Below are 13,241 nucleotides of genomic sequence, written 5' to 3'. Positions count from 1 at the left end.
TGGAGGGTTTGCTCAGCAAGGGGCTACAGAAGGTAGCAGAGAGGCATGAATTCAGTTATCCTGACCCCTCTTCTGCTTTTGTTTTCTTATCTGTACTATGCAGGCAGGAGAAAAGAGAACAACTCAATTGAAAAAATACATAAATAATCCCTGTGATTTCTCTTGGAAAAGGTGGAACTGCCAAGCCTGAAGTCTCCCAATTAAAGCTTCACTGGTGAAGTTAGAAGTTTCAAAAGTGCTGTGGTTTTCCTGACAAAAATCCATCAAAGCAGGGAGGAAGTTCAGAGAAAAGCAGCACATTCTCCATCTGACTGCACCTTTGGTTGCCTGCCAAAGAATTCAGGTCTGACCTTCCCAATTTACATTTGCATCACTGACAAAGCTTCCTGCTTTGCACTCCGATGGAGAGATGCTCTGCCTTGACAGCAGCGTCTCCAATAGCAAAGCAGATGACAATGGAAAGAAAGGAAGGAGTGGGGACAGGATGGGGAAAGAGGGGAAGATAGCCAGGTGGGAACATGTTAATCACCTTTCCTCTGTCTGCAAGGCAGTGTAAAAGTTCCCCAAAGTTCTTCCACAAGAGCTCAAGTGATAATGAAAAGGAAGGCTTAGAAGGCCCAGCACACAGAGATACCTAACACCCTGTTGCCAAAGCCTGCTGCAAGCAACTGAAGCACATTTTGGGCATACTTTTTATACAGCCAGCTAACCAAGTGATGCTTTTCAAGGCCATGAAACGTTTTCAAAGCAAGCAGCTGCAACCTAAATCTCCATGATGCTTGAAAGAAAGCTTGTAAGTGAAGGTATATGGCCCTCACCTTTAAGTGCATCTGCTAAAGGCAGACCCATATCACAAGAGTGGCAGGATGGGCTGTTTCAAGGGCTCCTGAAGCTTGCACTTGAATATCCAGATCATATTCTGCAATTCTAGAACAGAATTTCTACAATGCAACCAAGTATGGTGTCTCAAAATAGCAGAGGAGGCTCCAGAACATAGGGTTTGGGGGTTGGTGGGTTTTCTAAAGTTACTTTTTTAAAGAACAAGATAAATAAAATAAATAAAAGCCTCCCATTGCTAAGCAGGACTCGACTGGAACTGCTTAAGAGCTCTGCTCTAATGCCAGCAGCACTGTGTTACAAAGATGTGTGTCTGATCTCTAGTCAAAGATGCTGACTGTCATTATTCCATCCCAGATAGCACTTCCATCAGATTGCTTGGGATTTACCATGTCTCAGCAAGGATGTGCACTGGATAGACATTGTCAGTGTCAGACACTGTACCAGAGTTCTACCCTCAGCTATGCTAACTTCACACCAAAAAGCAGCCTTATTCCCCTGGTGTAAGGCTGTGATTACTCTTATTTTGCCATGGCTATGTAAGATCCCTGAGAATATGCAACTGTTAGACATTGAAGGAAACAGCCAAAAGCATTTTCAAAGGAAAGGGATGCAGAAAGCTTTAGGCTAGTACAGTTTAAGCAACCAAAGCAGTTCATGTAAAGTACACAGAGCAAGGGTGCTGCTATCTGAGAGTCACATGGACCTCCATCAGTGTGTGGCTCACTCATTCATAAATGTCAGCCATTATAAAACACCCCAAACAACCCTAACCAATCAACACACCAAACAAAACAGAGCACACCAAGTTTCTCTCCAGGTCTAAATTTGAAGGCTGAAAGTCAGTTGCTTGCTCTCTACAATTATTAAAAGGAAAAGCAACCTTCTCTGTTTGCCAAGCTCACATCACAGAGGGAAAAAAACAAGTTGAGTTTTCTAGCAGTGCATTTGCTTCCATTTGGTCATCTGTTCTGTCCTTAGAGGTATAACCCAGAGTTCAGCTTTGCAGCATGCTGCATGAGTTTCTTTGTCAGTGGTGGTTTGACTGGAAAGAGAGCATTCATAAGCCTTAGAAGTGCTCAATGCCCTGCAAGAGCAGTGCACACTGAAGTACAAGTTTTGAAGGCAAGGAGACCTTGCTCAGCTCCCTCTCTAGAATCACAGGCACACAGAGGTCTACCAAAGCCACAGTCTCCTAAGAATGTTCCCAAGCACCAATTTGAGTTCAGAAAGACCAACTTTACACAGAAGAGCAAGAGGAGAAAACCTGCTCTGAGGCAGGATGCCATGCTGATTAGAGGCTAGGCAGTGTGGAACACTCTTTGTTAGAAGAAAGAAGAATGGTAGAAGTTAACTGCTGAAGCTAAAGGCCCAATGAAGCTGTTTTCTGCCTGTGAAATAAAGCCTCCTGACTCTTTGCACCAAGCACTGAGTCTGAGGCACTACTAACAAAATAGTGGTTCTCCTGCTGGTTAAAAAAAAAAACAAACCACAACCACCTACACCAAACAAAACAAGCAGAAACCCCCCAAATACCTCCAAGACCAAGTGCTGAATATGCTTTCCTGCTACTGGAAAAGGGAAGTCAATTTTCATCATGATCTGACAGCTCATGTCTACAGAAGAGGGCTCTCTTCCTGCCCTGGCCAGTGTTTTGTGGAAATGTGGTCTCTCTTACCTTGCCAGACCACTTAGCTTGAAACTAATACAGCAAATTTCCTCACATCAGAGCTGAGAACCTCGAGGAAAGGAAGTGGGTGGGGAGTTGGCTGTTCTACTCTAGGGGTGGTTTCTCTGCAGTCAGGCTCAGAAGCAGCCCCCCGCTTCATTTTAACAGTGCCAGCAGTGAAACAACTGAAGGGAGCTTTGACCCAAAGTCTTGACTTTTTACTCAAGAACATATACTACTTAGATGAAGACTAAATAAATAAATAAATGCCCCACATCCTCCAGCTTCCTCTTGAAGCATGTAGGAACTACAAAGCAGGCACAACTCTGGGGAAAAAAAAATCACAGGAAGGAGGAAGTGACATTGTTTGATGCCAAATTAGAGTCTTGGTATCCTGCTTTATACATCAACTGTGATGTTTGGTCTTTACCAGCTGTGATGTTTGGTCTTTTCTTCCAAGCTTCACATGCTTTCCTAAAAGCTCATAATGTTAGGCTGTTTAGAAAGGATCAAGTAATTGATGTGCAGGGAGACTCACGTGGGAGAGCGATGCAGGGCAGCAGGCCTGCAGTACATTCACTTTGCTGACAACAGAGTTTTCAGCCTAGCAGAGCTCAGTGCTCCTCCTGCATGACAATACTGACATCTCCTACATTTATGAAGATTTACTAATTCTAAGCACCTCACTAGCAAAGTCTTCTCTCCTCCTAGCACGAGTTAAACTCAGCTCTTTGCCTAAAGCCACGTGAAGCCCTAGGCTGTCACTGACAGACCCGTTCATGCCTTGAAAGGGCAGTTAGCAATTCTCAGACAGCCTTTTAGTCATCAACACAACTAGGAATTTTGTCCTCAACCACCTCAAAAGGACTGTATTATTTTAAACAGCAAGGGGTTTAAGGAGCACATTTTTGTCTGCATCAGCAAAAGGGGGAATAGAGCAAATCTACCTTTCTTGATTTCTAGTCACTTGGATGTCATCTCAGATTTTGAAGTTTGTCATTGGCCCAATGTGTAATGGCTCCTTGACAAATTCTAGCTTCCCCTACACTTGACTTATTTCAGGTCCATTTTCATTAAGTCTTTGCCCATAATGGCAGCTTTGAAAGTATTTTAATGACATCTGCTTTTTAAACTGCTCGCTGCGTTCAGTTTAAAAGCAAATCTTGTCAGTTTTGTGGGGGTGTGTGTGAATTTCATTTAAGAAAAACCTAACCCCCAAAGCAGAAAAAGACAAAAAAAAGGAAAGAAAAGAAGATAAAAACAAAACAAACCCCACAAAACCCCCAAAGCCACCACCAAAATCTTCACAAACCAGGATGATAGACTTGATCTTCACATCCTGCGTGTATAAAGCACTGATGAATTTAGAGGAGTGCTGCCCAGCCTGTGCCAGCAAGTTGTTACTTCTCCACTGGCAGGAATTGACAGGGAGATTGTGGCACAGTCTGGGAGCTGCTGAGGGAACATACACCCAGTTTCAAAGGCTGGTTCCTGAGGAAGCTCAGACCACCAGCCACATACACCTGTGGTAAAGATCTCTAATACTTAGGGAGGTGTTGCATTAAAAAGCTTCAAATCAAAGTCAGGGACAAACTGCCCATGTAACTTATATGCTGGTATTTAGCTACCCTTGCTACCAGGGTAACAACAACTCTCATTACCTCTGTCCTCTTATACCACCACAGGGAGAGGGCACAGGGTATGGGAAGAGCCAGAGGCAGCATCTGGCTGGGCACCATCTTGACATTCCAATGGCTCCACTGCAAATGCAGCTCTCTCCTAAGGTACAGGAGCAAAGGCCAAATTTTGCTCTGTTACTTTGAGGAGGTGAAGAGAAAAAGAAGGATGTGCACAGGTAGAAGAGAAATGGTCAAAACCATCCAGCATGAACACAGTAATGACCCAAAGAGAAACAGTACCTCTGCATTTAAACACAAAATAAGTACAGCAAAACACCCTCACAAAAATCATACACACCCTTCCCTACAAACACTCAACACCCTTCCCACCTAAAAAGATACAATGAACAGAAACAATGTCAGAAAAACACTAAAAAACCCCCAAAAACCAAACAAACTTTGTTAACAGACACAGTCCCTGAATTTTTAAGACACAATCTTGCTGTAGTCATACCACTTCATCTGATTCCAAACCATGTACTTCATACAGAGTGTCCAAGATATTTAGCTGCTTTTCCATGGCTGGTAAGTAAATGTTGAGGTCCCTCTGCATTCCTTTGTAGAATGTTTCTTCCTGAGGATCACACTCTTCTACAGACAAAGCTGCCACAAAGTCTTCATATGTTGGAGCTGCCCTTAAAGCTAACTGGAAGAGGAAACAAAGCTTTAAGATTTGTGACACAGAACAGGAAAAGAAACCCAGCTACAGCCTTGAAAAAAATCTCTAAGACATAGAATCATGTAGACACCTCTGAGACATCACCTCTAATCATCTAAGGCACTACATCAGACTGCTCAGAGCCACATCCAGCCTAGGCTTAAAATCCTCCAGGGATGAGGCTTCCACCACCTCCCTGGGCAACCTGTGCCAGTGCCTCACCACCCTCATGGGGAAGAACTTCTTCCTAATACCCAATCTGAATCTACCCATTTCTAGTATTGTTCCATCCCCCCTAGTCCTATCATTACCTGACACCCTGAAAAGTCCCTCAACAGGTTTCTGGTAGGCCCCCTTCAGATACTGGAAGGCCACAATAAGATTTCCTCAGAGCCTTCTCCTCGCCAGACTGAACAGCCCCAACTCTCTCTGTCTGTCTCCATAGCAGAGGAGCTCCAGCTCTGATCATCCTCATAGCCCCTCTCTAGACACATTCCAGCACTTGCAGATCCTTCCTGTAATAGGGGCTCTAGAACTGGATGCAGTACTCCAAGTATGGTCTCAGCAGAGTGAAGTAGAGAAGAAGTATCACCTCCCTCAACCTGCTGGGCACACTTCCCTTGATGCATCCCTCTTTGCACTTAGATTGCATGGCTTTATAGTATTTAACATTTTAAACTGGGAGGGGAAGTCATAAAGCCATGTTAGCTTCCTTGTCATCTCTATGTGATTTTTAGCAAGTGTCTGCATATCATATTTTGGAGAACTAAACAGCATGCACTGGAAATTACTTAAATACCAGCCTCCAACAGGTAGAGTCATTTAGGAGGGCTCCTAGCCCAGTGCCACACACTTCAGCACTGAAATGCCCTTTAGAAAGCGTTCTCCAAGATTTCTGTTTCTCCCAGTCAAAGTCACAGTATCACAGTATAACCAAGGTTGGAAGAGACCCCAAGGATCATCAAGTCCAACCTGTCCCAAAAGACCTCACAACTAGACCATGGCACCAAGTGGCACGTCCAATCTCCCCTTGAACACCTCCAGGGACGGCGACTCCACCACCTCCCTGGGCAGCACATTCCAATGACGAACGACTCGCTCCGTGAAGAACCTTTTCCTCACCTCGAGTCTAAACCTCCCCTGGCACAGCTTTAGACTGTGTCCCCTTGTTCTGGTGCTGGTTGCCTGGGAGAAGAGACCAACCCCTTCCTGGCTACAGCCACCTTTCAGGTAGTTGTAGAGGGCAGTGAGGTCACCTCTGATCCTTCTCTTCTCCAGGCTAAACAATCCCAGCTCCCTCAGCCTCTCCTCACAGGGCTGTGCTCAAGGCCTCTCCCCAGCCTTGTTGCCCTTCTCTGGACACGTTCAAGTGTCTCGATGTCCTTCCTAAACTGAGGGGCCCAGAACTGGACACAGGACTCAAGGTGTGGCCTAACCAATGCAGAGTACAGGGGCACAATGACCTCCCTGCTCCTGCTGGCCACACTATTCCTGATGCAGGCCAGGATGCCATTGGCCTTCTTGGCCACCTGGGCACACTGCTGGCTCATGTTTAGGCGGGTGTCAATCATCACCCCCAGGTCCCTCTCTGTTTGGCAGCTCTCAGCCACTCTGACCCCAGCCTGTAGCTCTGCATGGGGTTGCCGTGGCCAAAGTGCAGCACCCGGCACTTGGACTTGTTAAATGCCATCCCATTGGACTCTGCCCATCTGTCCAGTTGGTCGAGGTCCCTCTGCAGAGCCTTTCTGCCTTCTAACTGACTAACATCTGTTCCCAACTTGGTGTCATCTGCAAACTTGCTGATGACTGACTCAACCCCCTCATCCATATTGTCAATGAAGATGTTGAAGAGGATGGGGCCCAGCACTGATCCCTGGGGGAAAGTCTCTGTCTAGTCATGAGGTCCGTGGTGACAGGTTGGACTCGATGATCATCTTTGAGGTCTCTTCCAACCTTAGTGCTACTGTGACTGCCTGGAGGAGGCTTTCCTTTTCCCTTTTGTAACTGCAATGACAATTTCCAGTGATGGACACAAGGGGGAGCCGCCAGACCGGACAAAAACCCCAAACCATTTCCTGCGGCCAATGCATCCTGCTTAACCCTGCTACACCTTGAATGCCCACATCCAAAGACAGGTCAATCCTCAAAAAAGCAACTTCAAACCTTCATTTCCTCATTTAACAGCCACACAAGACTGTGCTGAAACCAACACGCAGTGGGGGGAAAAACCCCACCCAATTCATGCAAGTGCAATCCATCTGTTTTGGCTCCAGACAAGAGGTTCCACCCTCACAAGCCAATACTAGACACCTTGAAAAACAACAAAAATCAGGCCTGACAAAGGAATCTATTCATTTTAATGCCTAGAATGTAGAGTTTATTCATTGCACACGACATAAGATCCCATGAAGAAGGCCCTCAGCTCCATCAGGCAACCAGGATATAAAATACTTACTGCAAAGACCCCGCGGACAACCCAGCCATGGTGCTGCCGTAAAGTCTTCCCATAAGCATTGTCTTCAAGGGATAAAAACATAAAAACATTACAAAAAATAGAAAAGAATTGAAAAAAAAATAAAAATAAATCAAGAGCTACAGTTTTAAGTCAGTACCACAAAGACAACTTGGAACTTAGAAATGACTACTTAAGGATATATTAGCATAGCCAGCAGGTCATAGCATAGCCAGCAGGTCAAGGGAGGTGATTCTCTCCCTCTACTCCACTCTGGTGAGACCCCACCTGGAGCATTATGTCCAGTTCTGGATCCCCTGTTACAAGGAGGATATGGATGTGGAATCTGTCCAGAGAAAGGCCACAAGGATGATTAGAGGGCTGGAGCTCCTCTCCGATGGAGAAAGACGGGGAGAGTTGGGGCTGTTCAGTTTGGAGAAGAGAAGGCTTCAAGGAGACCTAATTGTGGCCTTCCAGTATCTGAAGGGGGCCTACAAGAAAGCTGGGGAGGGACTATTTAGGATGTCAGGGAGTGATAGGACTAGGGGGAATGGAACAAAACTAGAAATGGGTAGATTCAGATTGGATGTTAGGAAGAAGTTCTTCCCCATGAGGGTGGTGAGACACTGGAACAGGTTGCCCAGGGAGGTGGTGGAAGCCTCATCCCTGGAGGTTTCTAAGGCCAGGCTGGATGTGTCTCTGAGCAACCTGTTGCAGTGTGAGGTGTCCCTGCCCATGGTAGGGGGGTTGGAACTAGATGACCCTTGGGGTCCCTTCCAACCCTAACAATTCTATGATTCTATATTCTTGCCACTAGGTGCAAACAATGGTGGTTTCTGAGAGCCACAGTTATGACTGAAAGGAGATGACAGATTGGAGATTTATGCACTGGGGTCTCAGTTCTGCTGTCAAACCTCCTTCAACTCATCCTCACCAACTAACAGACAGGAGGGCAAATGTAATTTTTATTGGCCTAGCTGTGCTTTTCAACTAACACTTCTAATATCTAGTTCACAGATCAGTGCAAGCCTGACAAAATAATAAATGGTGTGAAGCAATCCTGCAAGCTGATGGTTAGCAAGCCTCAAAGTAGTTAGTTCAGGCATTAACTGAGAAGCTATATATATCTGAGAGTCAAGTTTTGAAGATCACTGGAACAGAAAGCACTGGGCCATCATGAAAATAATTCTCAGGATCTTTCTTGTGAGTGCTCTTGAAAACAGCCTTTGCTGAAGGCACTTGTTATGCTCCTAGACAGCTTCACTTTCATATTCAAAGCTTGTTTAGCCTGGGAGGTAGTCCTGAAAGACAAGGGAGTCCAGGAAGGTTGGACATCCCTCAAGAGGGAAACCTTCAAGGCACAGGTACAAGCTGTCTCCATGCAGAAGACAGGCCTGGATAAGTAGAGAGAGCTTTGGGTAGCACTCAGGAAGAAAAGTAGAGTCTGCTGGCTATGGAAGAAAGAAGGGGCAGGCAACTCAGGAGGGGTACAAGGCTATTGCAAGGATATGTAGGGAAAAAATTAGAAAGGCTGAAGTTCAGCAGAACTCCATCTGGCCAGTGACATTACAGATAATAAAATGAGCTTTTCTATGATGTTAACAGTAAAAGGAGAGCATGGGAGAACATCACCCACTACTGCATGTAGGACCAAAGACAATGAAAAGGCTGAGCTGCTGAACAGCTTTTTTGCCTCAGTATTTGTCAGAGACACCAGTTGCTCTTTGAGTCCTTGGAACTGGAAGACAAGGATGGGGGGCAGAGAACAGCCCCCACAATCCAGGAGGAAATGATGAACAATCTGTTATGCCACTCAGATGTACACAAGTCTATGGGACTAGATGGGATCCACCCAAGGGCACTTATGGAGCTGGCAGAAGTGATCACCAAGCCACTCACCATTATTTGTCAACAGTCCTGCCTAACCAGGGAGGTCCCAGCTGGCTGGAGAGTAGCAAAAGTGACACCTATCTACAAGAAGGGCCAGAAGGATGACACAGGGAACTACAGGCCAGTCAAGTCTGACTTTGGTGCCAGGGATGATTATAGAACAGCTCATCCTGAGTGCCATCACACAGCACTCACAGGACAACCAGGCCATCAGGCCCAGTCAGCATGGGTTTATGAAAGATAGGTCCTGCCTGACTGATCTAATCTCCCTCTACAACAAGGTGACCTGCCTAGTGGATGAGGGGAGGGCCATGGACATTGTCTACCTGGACTTCAGTAAAACCTTTGACATTGTCCTGTGGACCTGGTGCTTAGGGACATGGTTTAGTGTTGTCCCTTCAAGTGCTGGGTCAGGGGTTGGACTGGATGGTCTTTGAGGCCTCTTCCAACCAGATGTATTCTGTGATTCTGAGAAAGCCAACCATCTTTGAGCCATGTTTTCTCACTCTCAGTCTGTCACTGCTGGCATTTTATATCCTTGTCCTTCAGCTGAATTTTTCAGTATCTGACATTGCATTATACTTTCCCTGAGCTGTTCCCCTTGAAGAGTGACAACTTCTACATTTTGCCACTACAGGGTATTTGCTCAAAAGGCTGCAGACAGTTATCACTGGAAGAGTGTAAAGTCAGTAACACACAGCCACAAGCTTTGCTGTCATGTGAAGTACTCCTCACCTATCACTCTAATGACTGGGGAGCCTTTACAGTAGGAGTGAGAATCTGTGAGAAAAGCATAAGACTAATGAAATGAGGAGAATATTGCAGAGCAAACAAGACTGAAACCTGCTCTGCCTTAGCAGCAAATACAGGGGACATGAAAAACACTCTAAGTTCAAAGGTTTACTTAGATTTAAATCCCCAGTAAAGAAAAGTCCCTTTAGAAAGCTGTTTCCTAGTCAGAACATCATTTCTTGTTTTCATTTCCTGAGCCTGCTATTTGAGGTTGCAGAGAAAGAACATATACTCCATACGTACTTGAGGTTCAAATAGCAGAGCAACTCTTAAATAAGAAACTCTGAACAGCAAACCAATGCTGCATTGGTGATAGCACACATGGAATTGCTTTTCAGGAGGAGAAAAGAAAGGAAGGAGTGAGAAGAAAAAACCAGATGCATGGCTCTGCTGCAGATAGAGCACTTCAAGTAGTAATTCACTGCTGAAGTCTTCAGACTCAGGTGGTCAGATAAGACACATATGGCAGCACTGTATTTACAGTCCCACTTCCAAGAGCTGCTTAAACATTTCAGTGTAGTAGTTCCTTTCACTAATCCCATAGGGCAACTGCTTAGCCATTTAAAAGCAGCTTAAAAACCAAAGCTTTAAAAAGAGCTGTGTTAGAGCTGTTTTAAAGGATTATCATATCATTAGACTGCAGGCATATACTGAGAGTCTTGCTTCAGAATAACCAAATCAGAGAGGGAGAAATTTGATGAAGTTCAACAAGGGCAAGTGTAGAGTCTTGCACCTGGGAAGGAACAACTCCACGCACCAGTATAGGCTGGGGACAGACCTGCTGGAGAGCAGTGAAGGCAAAAGGGACCTGGGGGTCCTGGGGGATGGAAGGATGACTGTGAGCCAGCAATGTGCTCTTGTGGCCCAGAAGGCCAACACCATTCTGGGGTGGATTAGGAGGGCTGTGACCAGTAGGTCAAGAGAGGTTTTCCTCCCCCTCTGCTCTGCACTGGTGAGGCTGCATCTGGAACATTGTGTCCAGTTCTGGGCCCCTCAGTCCAAGAAAGACAGTGAGCTGCTTGAAAGAGTCCAGTGCAGAGCCATGAGGATGATTAAGGGAATGGAACATCTTCTGTACAAGGAGAGACTGAGGGAGCTGAGGCTCTTTAGCTTGGAGAAGAGGAGACTGAGAGGTGACCTCATCAATGTTTATAAAGATGTACAGGGTGAGTCCTGAGAGGATGGAGCCAGGCTCTGCTGGGTGATGCCCAATGACAGGACAAGGGGCCATGGGTGGAAGTTGAGGCACAGGAAGTTCAGTGGAAACATGAGGAAGAATTTTTCCCCTGTGAGGGTGACAGAGCACTGGAACAGGCTGCCCAGGGGAGTTGTGGAGTCTCCTTCTCTGGAGATATTCAAAACCTGCCTGGATGAGTTCCTGTGTGATCTGGTGCAGGTGACCCTGCTCTGGCAGGGGGGTTGGACTGGATGATCTTTTGAGGTCCCTGAAATTCTCTGAAGTCTAAGGAGGGCCTGTATTTCATTTTATACTTGGCTGTGGGCACTAACCTGATTTGGTTAAGTGTCAGAAATTGTATACTTGGGGGGGAATAAAATAAAGATATTCTCTCTCTTCTGTTACCCTGTGACAGTTTCAACTACCACATACCCCTTCTTTCTAAACAATACAGGCAATTCACAGCCACTCTGCCAGAGATGATTTCAAAAAGTGATGGCCAGACTCTCAGGAAACTAAGCAAATAACACAACAGCAACTATAAATTTTGGCACTGCCTGGTTGCAAACCAGTAGAGGAAAAATTGAATGAGACAATGCACTTTATTTCCTAAGAGATGACTGCCTCCCCTGTCAAAATTATGTCAACTAAAGGAATCTTTCATCTGCTATTAAATAAAAATTGACCATTTATCTAGCAATCTGCCTGAAGATGGCCATTTTCAAACCTCCAATCTTCAAAGGAAGTTGCTTGCACCATCAATCACAGGAGAAAACAAGGAGAAAAATAGCCAAGTATGTAAATTCAGAAGTATACCAAAAATAAAGCAACTGGCACTTACTTAGAGCTGTTTGGATGTTCTTTTCTCCATTCTTCACTTCTGTCAAAAACCCTTTCAAGAACTTTAAGCCTCTGTTGGGATGAGCCCAAGGAAAAAAAAACCAACCAAACACACACACACACATTTATAACAAATTAATCCAAAGCATAAGGAACCCCCCCCCAAAAAACTTGCAACACAGCTCAGAATGCAATAAATCTCACAATTAAGGAGCTAGTTTCAATATGAATTTAAAAGGAATGAGAATAACAATGTAGCCCTCTCCTCAGCCTCTCTCCCAGCCCAAGGTAAAACACTTTGCTGAAACATTCCTGCTGCAGCCCAAGGTAAAACACTTTGCTGAAACATTCCTGCTGCAGCCCAAGATCACCTCCCTGATGTTCTAGCCCTGCAGGATCAGTCACTCAACAACATGACTTCACCTTCACATGAAAAAAGGTTGCCTTAATCACTTTTTCAGGCCAGTTGGTAAAGCTGCAGTGATACAACCACAGAGAAGACAACAGACTGATCTTGAACACAGCCAGTCTGGATTGATGTAGCCTGTGGGAAGTAACCAGTTTGCCCCATGTACACAAGCTTGCTCTGCCAAAGACCCCTCACTGCACTTTTTCAGGCTAGGTGACACAGCTGCAGTGATACAACCACAGAGAAGACAACAGACTGATCTTGAACACAGCCAGTGTGGATTGATGTAGCCTGTGGGAAGTAACCAGTTTGCCCCATGCACACAAGCTTGCTCTGCCAAAGACCCCTCACTGCACTTTTTCAGGCTAGGTGACACAGCTGCAGTGATACAACCACAGAGAAGACAACAGACTGATCTTGAACACAGCCAGTCTGGATTGATGTAGCCTGTGGGAAGTAACCAGTTTGCCCCATGCACACAAGCTTGCTCTGCCAAAGACCCCTCACTGCACCGTTACAGCTCACAGTGTATGTCGTTACAAGGCTGTTACCTTTTCAGCCACAGGAGAGCCTCTGTAGCAGAGTTTCTAACTTGTGCTACACCTGCATTCACTTCATGGAGCACTATCTTCTGAAGGGTATCAAACTCTTCTTTGTTGGTTATAAACTTCTGGTTTATTTTCTGGAGAACAAAACACAAGGCAAAGCTTTAGGCTTTTAGGACCAAACAGTAACCTGCCCTATAAATGCCACCTATGTCATGCACACCCTGTGGCACAGGCATGTCTGGATGGCCATCTGGCCAATGCAAACACAAGAAAGCATCTCAGTCAAAGAC

The 13,241-nt window shown here is 45.5% G+C and overlaps 1 protein-coding gene across 4 annotated transcripts in view; it reads right to left on the bottom strand.

The window, feature by feature from the left end:
• Positions 1-4,229: 4,229 nt before the first annotated feature.
• PLEKHA8 (pleckstrin homology domain containing A8) overlaps positions 4,230-13,241 on the bottom strand; it is a 35,193-nt gene continuing 26,181 nt past the window's right edge. For 3 of the 4 annotated variants that reach the window (XM_054161208.1, XM_054161209.1, XM_054161210.1), the window contains exons 11-14: positions 12,955-13,085; positions 11,996-12,066; positions 7,299-7,360; positions 4,230-4,831 (exon numbers count right to left, since the gene is read on the bottom strand). In XM_054161208.1, the coding sequence (XP_054017183.1) occupies positions 4,634-4,831; positions 7,299-7,360; positions 11,996-12,066; positions 12,955-13,085 (462 nt within the window). In that variant the 3' untranslated portion in view covers positions 4,230-4,633. The remainder of the gene's footprint in view (positions 4,832-7,298; positions 7,361-11,995; positions 12,067-12,954; positions 13,086-13,241) is intronic. The other variant, XM_054161211.1, reaches the window with a different exon arrangement.

This window comes from Dryobates pubescens, chromosome 4 (genome assembly GCF_014839835.1).
Source record: "Dryobates pubescens isolate bDryPub1 chromosome 4, bDryPub1.pri, whole genome shotgun sequence".
NCBI classification, from domain to species: Eukaryota; Metazoa; Chordata; class Aves; order Piciformes; family Picidae; genus Dryobates; species Dryobates pubescens.
Note: the sequence above shows the minus strand (reverse complement) of the source record. Positions and strands in the feature narration are given on the sequence as shown.